The sequence below is a fragment of the Sceloporus undulatus genome, chromosome 1, assembly GCF_019175285.1.
Source record: "Sceloporus undulatus isolate JIND9_A2432 ecotype Alabama chromosome 1, SceUnd_v1.1, whole genome shotgun sequence".
Taxonomy (NCBI): Eukaryota; Metazoa; Chordata; class Lepidosauria; order Squamata; family Phrynosomatidae; genus Sceloporus; species Sceloporus undulatus.
The window spans coordinates 207,106,496-207,119,573 of NC_056522.1; the positions used below are offsets into that span (position 1 = coordinate 207,106,496).

Genomic DNA, 13,078 nt, shown 5'->3' on the forward strand with positions numbered 1-13,078 from the left:
CATTATCGTCATTACTGATTTATTTAAGTTGAAATAGAAAAATTGTAGGAGTACTTTAACATAATCTAGCAAGCCACTGTTTTATAAATTAATGTCCATAATAACAATCTGATGGATTATTAGAAGAATCCAAAAATGAAACGTTTGTATATTATTCTTGCAACATCTATTGCAGAGTAATTAAAATGCTTCCACACCAGACCTTAGGGTATTATTTTAAAAAATTAGCATGTTACCATTGTCAGGGATGATGGGAGTTGTAGCTCTTCACCTCTGGCTCTAACTCACCACCTTGTTATGCACCGGCGCTGACCAGTTTTGGCCAGTGGTTAAAGCTTTGCTCTAAAGCAGCAGAGTTTCAGAGAATAGGCTGAAGACCCTGACAAATTCTCCAAGCCTTCTCACTCTTGCTCCACAGAAGTCTTCACACTTCTCCAGGATCCAGCTGGCACTTGTATCTTCACTCAAGACACCAGACAACTCAGTAGTCTTATATAAAAGATCTACTTTATTCTACTATATACAATACTCCAAACTATCCAACAACTATCCACACTACTCCACAACTACCCACAAAATACATTGGGATTCATAACAATTATTATAGTCATTGGAAAACACCACCCACTCTTGTCAGTTTCTACCCAGTGGGCGTGTACATCCTTTTTCATTGGTTCTCATATTTCAACCCATAATTAAATGATTTCATCATCTCACCTTGTCCACTTAACAATTCTCAGGTGTGTTCAATTAAACACTCTGCATTTTTGTCTTTGGCATTTAAGACTGCTACTTACATTACCTTTTACACCTGTGTGGCTTCTTAATTGCTTTTGCTTAGTCATAGTGACTCTCACATACATGTTTTATTTCTATCACTGTATATCCCATGTTGCTTTTTCCTTAACAACCATTATTTTACAAAAGTTTGCATTGCTTATTACTTTGTTGTTGTTGTTGTTGTTGTTGTGTACCTTCAAGTTATTTCCAAGCTGTGGTAACCCTAAGAAGAACCTATCACAAGGTGTTCTTGGCAACATCTTTCCACCTGTCTTTGTTCCTTAGTGACCATAGTTAAAATTGAACTTGTCACCTCATAACCATAACCATACCCGCAAGTTTTGCATTTCTGTATCAATTCATATAGATTGATTATAACGATTCTTCCTGGGCAACACTTCACTCCATGCATCTGAGAAAGTAGAACAAGTCTACGAAAACTCACGCTACCAGCTTCTTCCTTTCAGTTAGTTTCATCAAAGGTGCTACAATACCTCTTTGCGTTCTGCTATTCCAGACTGACACAGCTATGTCTCTGAATTCTATAAAAGTATTTGTTCCTTTCCCCCTTTTGTGTGCTTTCCTTGTCAAAGGTGTTTATAGACAAAAACATGTTGAGAACAGCATCTTTCTGTCAAGTAGTTGTGATTTCTATCAAATAATCTACACAACCAAGGAGTCCTCAGTATGACATACATATAACAATGATGTGATTTTCTTGCTTGTTCCACTTCTATCAGATGTATCCTTTTATATAAATTCAGTATCACTGTGTGTTCTGCCTTGAGTGTGCTCTATATTAATTCACTCCTTGCAAAAATGAAAAGATATTGCTTTGAGGTTATGTATGACTAAATGCAAAGAATTTAGTCTGCTTTTAAATCTGTATTTAGAATTAGAAATGCTCCTAATCCTGGAGAATTTGTATCTATGTGTTATACATACATACATACATATTCATTATTTCTATCTTGCCTTTCTATAAACTGTACTCAGGGTAGAAACAAAAGAAAAACAAAAAAGTCAAAATCTATTATTTTTAAACTCCTTTTTCAAACTAAAAATACAATGGATTCTATCTAGTGGTGGCTTTGAAGATTATTGCACACAGAAAAACCAGCAGGAGAGACACGGGATCTAAAAGACAAAAACAGGTCTTATTGCTCATCTACAACCTGGACTTCTCCTGCTGCTTTTTCAAGAATGGGAAAATCGCGTTCTTGAAAAAGTGGCGGGAGAAATCAGAATTGTAGACGGGCTTCCTGGGTGGATACAGGCTGCCTACAGTCTGGGCACGGGTAAATGAGATAAAACCCGTTTTTGTGTTTTAGACCCTGCATCTCTCCCGCTGGTTTTTCTGTGTGCAATAATCTACTTAGTCATAGCAGAAAGTACTGTACATCCATTTGCACAATTCAGTACACACATTATTTGAACACTCTTAACTATCTCTTCCTTCTTTGCTGTACCTCGGTTTGTTCTATGGGTTTTTCCAACCTGAAGAAGCAACTTTTCAGGGTGAAAATGCTTAATGGAAGGGGAGGAGTTTTTAGCAAAAATGGGGTGCAAGCAAATGTTCTTTCCACTAAGACAGTACTGAATGTGACCCACTCCTTGCTTTAATAATTGATTTACATCAGGAAAACCTGACTTGATCTGCACATCCCAACACTAATAGGAACATCTTCACTTGTGTTAAACTCAATTTTGGTAGTGATATATTCCTATGATTTTGCCTCAGTTTCCACTTTAAACAGCTAACATAAATTTTCAGTACAGTCGCCTCTCCGTTTTTGCAGACTTGGAGTCCCTTGCCTACTCGCAGGTGACAAATGGAGGGGGACAAAATGGGGCATGTGCCCATGGCATGCACCCGTGGATGCCCCCAGGGACTCGCTGCCATTCAAGTAAATGGGGCTTGAATATTGCCGATTTTTTTTTTTTTTTGGGGGGGGGGGGGGAGCTGTATGACCGGAATGGTTCAGATTTTGATTTTTTTGTGAAAACAGAAAGGCAACTGTATATTCTTATGCAAGCCCCATTGAGTTTAGTGGCAGCTACTTCTATGTAAATATGTAGAAGTTTCAACCTTATTGTTGGAAACTAAGATACTGTTTTATGCTGATGTTATATGTCTTGATATAAGTCGTGCCAATTCCTTTTGAAGCTGTGTGAGTCCTGTTTAGGATACATTTAACTTGCAGTTAAGGTACCAGGAATTTTTTAAATGTTTAACTTATAACCGTGTATATTAGTAGAGAACTAAGCTGAGCAGAACCCATTAATGTCACAGTGATCAGTTACCAGTGGAAATAAATAATTCATGATGAAGGGAATTAGTCTAATTAGCAGGCAGTTTGAGTCCTTTGATAAAACCCAGCTCTAATTCCGTGAAGGACAGGAAGTGCTGTCATCAGTCAGCCCTGAAAAGATTAGCATCTATTATGAATGAGGTTAGACACCCTCGTGAAGTCATGTGTGTCCTGGAGACAAACTTAATATGTTCCAGAATAGGACACAGTTTGTCTCACCAACACATCATGAGTCCTACTGGGCTATTGTATGTAATAACAAGTAAAAGAGCAGTGCATTCTCCTATCATTCTCCCCCTGTCCATCAATCTGACAACTGTGCAAATACATTTTCCATGCAAAGCAGGAAATGTGCTCAGAATGCTTGTAAAGGTTGCAGGAGGTGTTGGAGGGAGGGGAGTGAGAGTGGATTCCTGGATTTCAAGAACTAAAAGGCAAGTGCATGTTAGCACATCAAAATAACACTTGTGGGAGGCAAAGAATTTCAAAGGGCAGCTAAGAAATGTGATTTCACCCCCTCCCCATTTCATTTATTTATTTATTTCACTTATATGCCATCTTTCTCCTGGAGTGGGAGCCAAGGTGGCTTCCAGAAATAAGTTTAAAATGTTAGGAATTTAGATTTTTAAAAAATATTTTCAAGCCAAGGATGGTTGAATCCATGAATAAAGAATCTGTAGATACAGAGGACTGACTGTATCTGTTTTTCTTATTGCAACCTTCTGTGCAACCTGGCCCCCTCCAAATGTGCTCTACTACACCTCCTTCCATTCTCATCCAATAATTCCATAGGTCAGATGATAGGAGCTATAGTTCAATACAAATTTAGGGCACCAGTTTGTGGAAGAGTAAAATACAGATTTTGATTGAACATTAGAAGAAACTTCTTGACAGTAAGAGCAGTTTAGCCATGGAACCAATTACCTAGAGAGTTGGTGGCATCTCTTTCTCTGGATATCCTCAGAAATATTCTGGATGGATTCCTTCTTGGGATATTATAGCTGAAGTTCCAGCACTGGGCAGGTTTTGGATATAATGGCCTGTAGGGCTCCTTTCAACTCTGTGATTCTATAGTATGTGTCACACAGATGTTTGCATTCATGTGTAATTTATTTCTTATCTTCTGATCTCAGAACATGAAGCTCTTACAATCTGGCCTCCTGTAAAATATTGCTGCTACTAGAATTTTAAAATCATCATTACAGTTAAAGAAAAGTGGGTAAAAATGTAGCTTAACATGGGGAAAATTATCCCAGTATACACAGAATATTTATATACAGTAGACCCTTGGTATCCACTGGGGTTTGGTCCCAGGACCCCCATGGATTCCAAAATCCATGGATGCTCAAGTCCCATTAAACACAATGGCAAAATAAAATTGGTGTCCCTTATATAAAATGGCAAAATCAAACTTTGCTTTTTGGAATTTGTATATTTTGGTATATTTTCAATCCACAGATGGTTGACTCTTTAAATAGAAAATCTGTGGGTATGGAGGGCCAGCTGTAGAGCACAAGCCAGACGCAATGAACTCAGTGGAAAATTAGCTAGTTCTTGTGAAAGGCTGCAAGGTACACTCTTATTTAGATTCTCTAATATAAAAAGTTTTATCTGAACTGAAGATAGCTTTTGAAGCCTTATATCTGAAATGTTCATGCTGCTGATGCAACATCAGCTGTGTTTCCATTTTTATTGCTGAGCTTTTTTTCAAATTACATGTTTCTGTCTTGCAGTTTCATACACTAATGAAAAAAAAGCCCCTCCACTCTTTTGAGTTATTGTATTGCCTGTCTTTGTTGAAGGAAATTTATTGCTCCTTTTAGTTATGTTAATTTTAGTAGACAACAAAGACTTTTTTTGGTATTTCATCTTTCTTTTCTCCCTCTGAAATAATTAACATACTAGAAATGTACTCAGCATCATAGATACTGAGTAGAAGATTATATCCAGAAGTCTGAATAGCATTTAATAGCCTAGCAATTGTTACTAACAAATCCTTCTATTTAGAATCAGATTTTTTTAAGTAACAACAAAAGTTACTAATATTATTTTGGATGATGTGCATTGATTTAAAGCATTAAAATAAAGTGGATGAAATCAGGATAGTCATCTTAATAACTGATACAAATGGGAAAAGAGTCTAGAATGAGTATGTATGACAGCATCTAGAGCAATTAAGTTTTAAAATCCTGGGTAGAGATGTCAGTGCTATTTAAGAAGGGAAGTATCCATGCACAAAGACCACTGCTCAAATGCTCATGTGTAGGGCGTAAATACCCTAAAAGGCACCAGATCCTGTCTGATGTTGGAAGATAAGCAGGGTAAATTTGGGTTAGTACTTGAATGGGAGATTGTTAATGAATACCAGGTGCTGTAGACTATATTTCAGATGAATAAATTGACAAAATCACCTCTGAGTATTCCTTGCCTAAGAAAACCCTATGACATTCATGGATCCATCAGGTGACTTGAAGGTGCTAACACACATAGGATGTTTTCATATGGGCAAAAGAAACAGGAGCATAGCGTCAGTGTTGTGCGATTTGGTGAATATTTTCAGACGACATTGTGTGATATTGCAATAATTCTGCCATTATCCCATGAACAAAGAGGCATTTTTCAACCAATTTCATTCATGGGAAAGTCCCATGAATGAAAAGCAGCAGAAAAACATCTATTTGTTCATGGGATAATGACAGTATTATTGTGACGTCATCTGAAAATCTTCACCAAATCATGCAACATTGACGGGAGCATCATGCTATGCTCCCGACTCTTTTGCCCATATAAAAAAGTTCATACACAGGATGAGAGTGAATGCAGCCCTGCTTGGGATCAAGTGGCTCCTGATCCTGCAGGCTTCTTCAACAGTCCTCTGCTGCTGCTTACTGGCAAAGAAAAATCACCTTGTAACAGGCAAAGCGGAAGGCAGAAGTGGTAGCACCAGTAGATATTCCCAACGGCCATTAGAGTTTCTTTTCCTGGTGGAAGAATGGCATTGTATCTAGGAGTTCTAGTATCCACTATGGGAAGATGTTACTTCATGTATGAATGCATATTACTTCATTTTCCTGCAGGGGGATGTCTCTTCTCCATGGGAACAATGCAGAGAGCATCATGGGTTATGGATGCTGAGACTAGTAGTCCCTATCATCCATCAGAATACCACTATCACTACTGCCTTTCTTCTGAACTGGGGCCTTTCACACTACAGAGCTACAGTGCTGTGATTCCACATTAACTACCATAGCTGCATCCTATATAATCCTGGATTTGGTCAGAAACACCAGAGGAACTCTCCCTAAACTATAAATCACAAGATTCTGTACAGTGAAACCATGGCAGTCAAGCTGGAATCATAGTATTATAATCCTGTATGTGAAGGGCCCCCCTATGCAAATGAAATTCCTTAAACCTACAGAAGGTTTAAGTGGGATGCAGGTCCACAGTCCGCTGCAGGAGTGGGCAGATTCCCAGGCTCAGGGTGTCCTGTTTGCCCCCATAAAACTGACTGGGGAGCACGCCAGCTTTTATGTTATTGCCACCATTTCACTTGCTGCCAAAATTTGTGGCAACCGTCTGTGTTGCAGAAACATGTTGTAGTATCTAACCTAGCATAGTGTTTCATAGTAGCCAAGATCCTTATAGAGTATTTCCACATCCTGTTAAGGGGCTCATTCACACTACATAGATATTGCACTATGATTCCACTTTAACTGCCATGGCTGCCTGTTTGTAGTTTGATCAGAGGTACCAGAAGAGCTTCCAGGTTGAGGATTTCAAAGGCCCCTCCTTCAACTGTTAGTCCTAGGACTCCATAGGGGGTTGTCATGGGAGTTAAAGTGGAATCCAAGTGCTATGATTGTAAAGTGTAGGGGGCCTACGACCTTGTTCTTTGAAATGTTAATTTCAAGTTCTGCTCCATTTATTCTTTTTCCATTTTGCCTTTTGTTCCCGAAGGGAGCAGGAGCCCTTAATTACAGGGCTTGGAAAAGTTACTTTTTTGGACTACTGTTTCCAGTAACTTTCCCAAACTTTACTAATTAATCATATCCCTGATTTTTGTTTTAATTTTTTTTAACAACAGATTGGCACCATATAAAGGACAACTAATATCCATCATCTGTTCTGCATCCATAGCCAACAGGAAGCCATCAAACATATGTTAACCTTTCATATGTTTTAGCTATATTGTACTTGTTTACATTTGTAAGGTCTCTCCTTTCCCAAATTTGACAGGGAACAAGGTGGGATCATTGGGATCATCATCATAAAAAATTACCAGAACTCTAACAGCTCAAGTGGGAAGACAGGAAGACTACCCATAAACACTAGACTGCAACACCAATTTACATTATGTAGTATGGATTGTCTATGAAATATGCATTAATAAAGTGTGACTATTCCAGACAAAATTACTAGTGTGACAACAGCAGACACCTCCGTATCCCACTGTGAACTGTGAAAAAAGCCTTGGAAAGCAAAAATACCCTATTTCTGGTTACAGCAGCATTTGATTTTGACTGAATAATTACAGTTACATTGTGACCTTCCCTTGTGCTATAATCTGTATGAATGCAAATTGTATTTCATTAACGCACTAATATTTTGAAGCACAAAAACCTCCTTCCTCTTAGCAGTGTGCTGTATCTTCCACTCCATGACTGAGCTGATACCTTGTTCCCAGACAGGTCTGCTAAATGACAACACCTTTTGAGTAATTCCACCTTCAAACCAGTACCTTGCTTTGATGTATTACAATGATAGACTGGAGTGTTCATGTAATACATCACCACAGTCAGCAGTTGCTTGACTCCGAGGATTGAGAGACTGAGCCAGCTGTTTTTCTTATGGATTCCTGTAATGCATCAGCAGAGTCTGATCACTAGTAAAAAACCAAATTAAATAAGTCAGAAAAAATCAGTTTCTGAATATTTTTCTTATTATTATTTTAAAAAGAAAAATCCCTACATTGCCATACAGCCATCCAATCGGGTTCAGGGCTGATTTTTGCATTACAATCATAAAATATAAGGGTAGTAAAAAGAAATACATATATATCAAATAAGATATCTAGCTGCCCCAAGAGCAAGAGAAGGGCATTAAAAATATTGCACCAACAGTATAATCGGAGACCAGATTGTTGCATTATTTTAGGCAGTTTTGGGGTTGTTCACACTACGTTATAAACCAGTTTGCAAACCGTTTTAAAAGGGGGTTGTTCACATTTGCGCCAGTTTTTCCTGACCCGAATTCTGGGGGAGGCATCGCAAATCTTCCTAAAGCCAGTTCTTTTTTAAACAGGGATTTCAGTGTGTCTTTTCAAAAGAACTGGTCTTTTTTTACCAGCTGCCAATGGGAACTTGCTGTCGATTCAATTTGGAGCGCAGGAAGGGAGAGGTTAATGTGCAAGGGGTGGATCATGCCCACCCCTTTGCTTCCTTCCTGCCAGCCAAAGTCAAAGCCAGGGAGGGGTTCTCAGGGAACATCATTAGACAGTGTACTTTATTTTTTTAAAAAATGAGAATGTTAATATTATTATTGTTCTTTAATTTGTACTGCACTACAAACACATGTGTCCACATCATATGATCCCCTCTCCCTTTTAAATCCTTTTTAATACCACAATCCTGTAAGGTAGGTTTAGTGATAGCTCATAGCCACATACTATGAAGCTATGAATTTTTGTTTGTTTGTTTGTTTAATTCTGCATGTCATTAGTACTCTGTATTTGAATGTTTTATAATGGGCATGCCACAGATAAATAAAACTTCATTGATTGATTGTTGAAGTTTGAAGCTTAATAGGAGGGGAAAATTCAACAATTAATGTACCTAATTTACATAACTGGAATAATTCAAATAAATTGGTTAATATTCAAATTAGACACCCAGATTTGAGGACGTGGGATATGGCAACCCTAGATAGGGAGCCAGCATCTGAATTGATATGAGTGTTGGACTAGGACTCTGGAGAGCAGGGTTCGAATCCTGGTTTGGCCATGGAAAGCCATTGGGTGACCTTGGGCAAGTCACACACTCTCAGCAATGGCAAACCCCCTCTGAAGAAATTTGCCAAGAAAACGTCACAATAGGTTCACCTTAAAGTTTACCATAAGTCAGAAACAACTTGAAGGCACACAACAACAACAGATTGGGTGGCATACTGCTGCAGGGTTCAGGTGGCCATTTTGCATCATTTTGGAGCGCTACTCATCTGTTTTAGGCCCCAAAGGTCTGTTCAGTCATTTCTGTGAAGAAAGGCGTAAAACAGGAACTAAACAGAGAGATACGTCTGTTGTGAATGTCCAGTGTTCTCTCAGAAGTTTTAGAGTGCTATTGGCCATTTTGAGGTGAGAAAGAAACTGGACAAATGGTGTTGGGCATGGATAGAGAATATGGGAGGTGTCTTGCCTGGCAGTTACCTACCTCTGTTTCAGAAGAGAGCTTGAAATATTGCAGAATATAACATCCTTTATATTTGTTTTCCAGTCTCAGTTGAAGCCTTCAGTGAGCCACTTCATTGCTTTCGTGCACACAAGTGTTAATGAAGTGAGCGTCAAGTATCAGCAGAATGAGAAGCATTATAACTACACCACTCCAAAGAGTTTCCTAGAACTAATTAAACTCTACCAGAATCTTCTGGGGAAAAAGAGAAAAGAGTTGGTTCAAAAAATGGAAAGACTGGAAAATGGCTTACAAAAGCTGCAGACTACAGCTTCCCAGGTAGGTTAGGAAATGATTTACCATATGTACTCAACTATAAGTTGACCTCATGTATAAGTTGAGGGAAGATTGTGGGGCCAAAATTAGGTATTTTCATATGACCCATGGATAAGTCAAGGGTAAAACTTTCACCCTTCCTCCCCCTCCTCTGCAGTTTAGCTCTCCCCTTGGTTGGGGAGGAAGCTTAAGTAGCAAGCACCCTTCCTCCCCCTCTGTAGCCCAGCTGTTCTCTTGGGAGACAGCGAGGCTGGGGAAAGCTTGGGGGAGGAGTGCTAGCCCTGTCTCCTCATCCCTACCCTGTCTGTCTCCTGAGAGGCAGCCATGGTGGGGCTGAGGCCTGGGGAGCCTTCCTCCCTTCTCCCAATCATGGCTGTCCTTCGAGGGGCAGCCGTGGTTGGGAGGAAGCTTGAAGGACTGGCACATGCCTTTATCCCTTCTCCTGATCATGGCTGTCCTGTGAGGGACATCCATGGTGCGGAGGAGGCTTGGAGGGCAAGTGAATGCCTTCCTCCTCCCAATCATGGCTGTCCTCCGAGGGGCAGCCATGGTTGGGACACAGCTTGGAGGGCGGGCACTTGCCTTTCTCCCTTCTCCTGATCATGGCTCTCCTCGAAGGGGCAGCCATGATTGGGACGAGAGCTTGGAGGGGGGTGCTTGCTGTGCCTCCTCTTCCACAGCCTGGCTGTCCCTCTAGGAGACAACTGGGCTGGGGAAGTTACTATATTGACCCGTGTACAAGTCGACCCAGGTTTTTTGGGTCAATTTTTTGCAATTTTTTTTACTAATACACGAGTATATACAGTAATAGGGATGAAGCACTAAAATAATACTGAAATAACAGTACTCTCTTTGTACTAAAACATTACTCTATCTTAGTATCCTCTGCATTCTGAAGCAGTACATTCCTTGAGATGTCTGATCATCTGACCAGGGGTGTGACTAGGAGGTGCACACCAGGTGCCACACTAAGTAGTGGAGATACCACTGCTCCACAAATTTCTGCCTTTTGGCAGAAACAGGCTGTGGCATTAGCCTACGTCTCTTTAAAATGTTGGAGCTCAGCAGAACAGAGGGTGTGACTGCAGTGAGGCTCAGTGGGAGGAGAAAGTAGAGACCCTCTGGGTTTTTGTTGTTGTTGTTTTAAACGTTTTTAAATATTTTAATGTTTTAAAAGTGATTCTTTTTAAAAATTCTTTGCAAAAATCACATCTTATCAAATTTTCACTTTAAGCACATGAAAGCACAAGAACCACATGTATGTATATGTACTTACCTTTGGGTGGTGCGTATGATATTGTAATTTTTAATCACAATTTTAATTTTGCTAGTTGTTTATGTCACAACTATTGCCATTACATTCAGGGATATATGGGAATTACAATTTATGAGTAACATTAGTACAAAAATCATTACTAAGACTTCTGTATGGTGTTGTATGGGAGGAGGTCAATGGGGAGATGATATCATGAGTTATTGCACTGGGTGACACCAACCTTAGCGATGCCACTGCATCTGGCCATGAGGATTCCTGCTTTGGTTACATCCCATTTAGATTATTTTAATATGGTTTCTGTAGAGTTACCGTTGAAAAGTGTTCGGAAGCTGTAGCTAGTCGAGAATTCAGTAACCAGACTGTTGACATGGCCCAGTCACAGGGAGTATGTGACTCCCCCTTTTTTAAAAAAAACAACAGATTCATTTATCACCACTATGATTTTTACTTATAAGGCCCAGTATGATTTGACACCAGGCTACTGGAAGGCTGGTTTCCCCCATATTATACCCTCCAACATTTCACAGATTAAAAGCAGGGCATGTGTGGCCAAGCTACATCAGTGTATGGTCAAAATGACAAAAATTCCAAAGGAAAAAGAGCACACAAGTTAATAGACACTGCAGTAGTTTGTTTTGCCTATGCCTAGTGGGAAACCTATTCTCTCCTCTCCCAGACTAAGGCTCAGTTCATACCTCCCTGTCTGGAGGCGCAGCGTCCTTCTGCCCCAAAAAGAACCCGGAAAAAATGAGTTCTTTTTCTGACAGTGCGAACATGACATAAGCAACACGCAGAGACATCAGTATGGTGCACATCAGTTACATCATCATGGCAGTGCCTGTGTGGACGGGATGCCACTGCCATCACGTGCTAAGGTTCCAGAGCATGAGGATGCTGCGTGCTCCGGAACCCTAGTATCAAAGGCGGCACACTGCTTTTGGCCCATCTGTCCCGGGCCTAAGTTAGTTAAGTGCAAACTACTTTTGCACTTTGAACTCAGTTTGCAGCAACTGAAGTAAGCTGAGGACACAGGGGAGAAAGTGGGAGGAGGAGAGAGAAACTAAATTTTTAAAAGCAGCTGAAAAAGTGGGATGACAGAGTATTAATCAGGACTGTCCCTGCCAAACTCGGGCAGATGGAAGGTATGCCAGATGAACTTGTTCAGTTTTTTTGATACATAGAGGATGCCCTTTCTCAGTTCCTCCTCTATGGGCGAGAATGTGAGAGCGGAACTTCTCAGCAGCTCCTCCCTGGCACTGAGAGAATGATTCTTGCTGGTTTTTGTCATTTCTGTCAGCAGACAAGTATATTTTGATTTAGAGAATGTGTATTTAAGCTGCTCTGTAGGCTGTAGCAAGTTTGATTTGTGGGTGCTGTTATTATCTTTTTATTTCTGTGATATTTCTATTTCCATGTATTTGTTTTTAATTGATCTGTTTCTTTTAACTGAGATTTTGTTGTTGTATGTAGTTTATTATCATTAGCTGCAAAACACACACACACACACACACACAACAATAAGAACCCCTCTTGTTTTCAGAGTTAAATGTCTATGTTTTTGCTTATTTTATATAAAATTAACTAGCAGTAGTCTGTCCTATTGTTACTGGGGGAAACGATTTAAAAGACAATATTGCTTTTATTATGGCATTATATGACATTTCTAAAGAGCTTCTTGCTGGAAACACGTGGAAACTGTCAGTTGTCTATTATCTCTATGCTACAGCTAAATAACGACCATTAATATTTCTTTGAATGAGACTTCATGAAAATTGTAGTTGTGAACATACAATCAGCTCATTTATGAAGTAACAAGTAATGCCCTGGGGGAGCCTCAGCTGACACTCATCATTTTGCATAAAATTCACTTTCTCTATTAATAGCATATTGTGTGCACTTCTTTTTGGTATCTTACTTCAACAATCTATGGCACCTGTGGGAGCTGAATTTGTATCTGGTGAGCTTGTCATAAGCAAATATGGCAGGCA

At 39.7% G+C, this 13,078-nt stretch overlaps 1 protein-coding gene across 1 annotated transcript in view; it reads left to right on the plus strand.

Moving 5' to 3' along the window:
• LOC121925833 (dynein axonemal heavy chain 11-like) overlaps positions 1-13,078 on the plus strand; it is a 263,238-nt gene that overhangs the window by 170,025 nt on the left and 80,135 nt on the right. Inside the window, exon 46 of the mRNA XM_042458413.1 lies at positions 9,584-9,817. Within this exon, the coding sequence (XP_042314347.1) occupies positions 9,584-9,817 (234 nt within the window). The remainder of the gene's footprint in view (positions 1-9,583; positions 9,818-13,078) is intronic.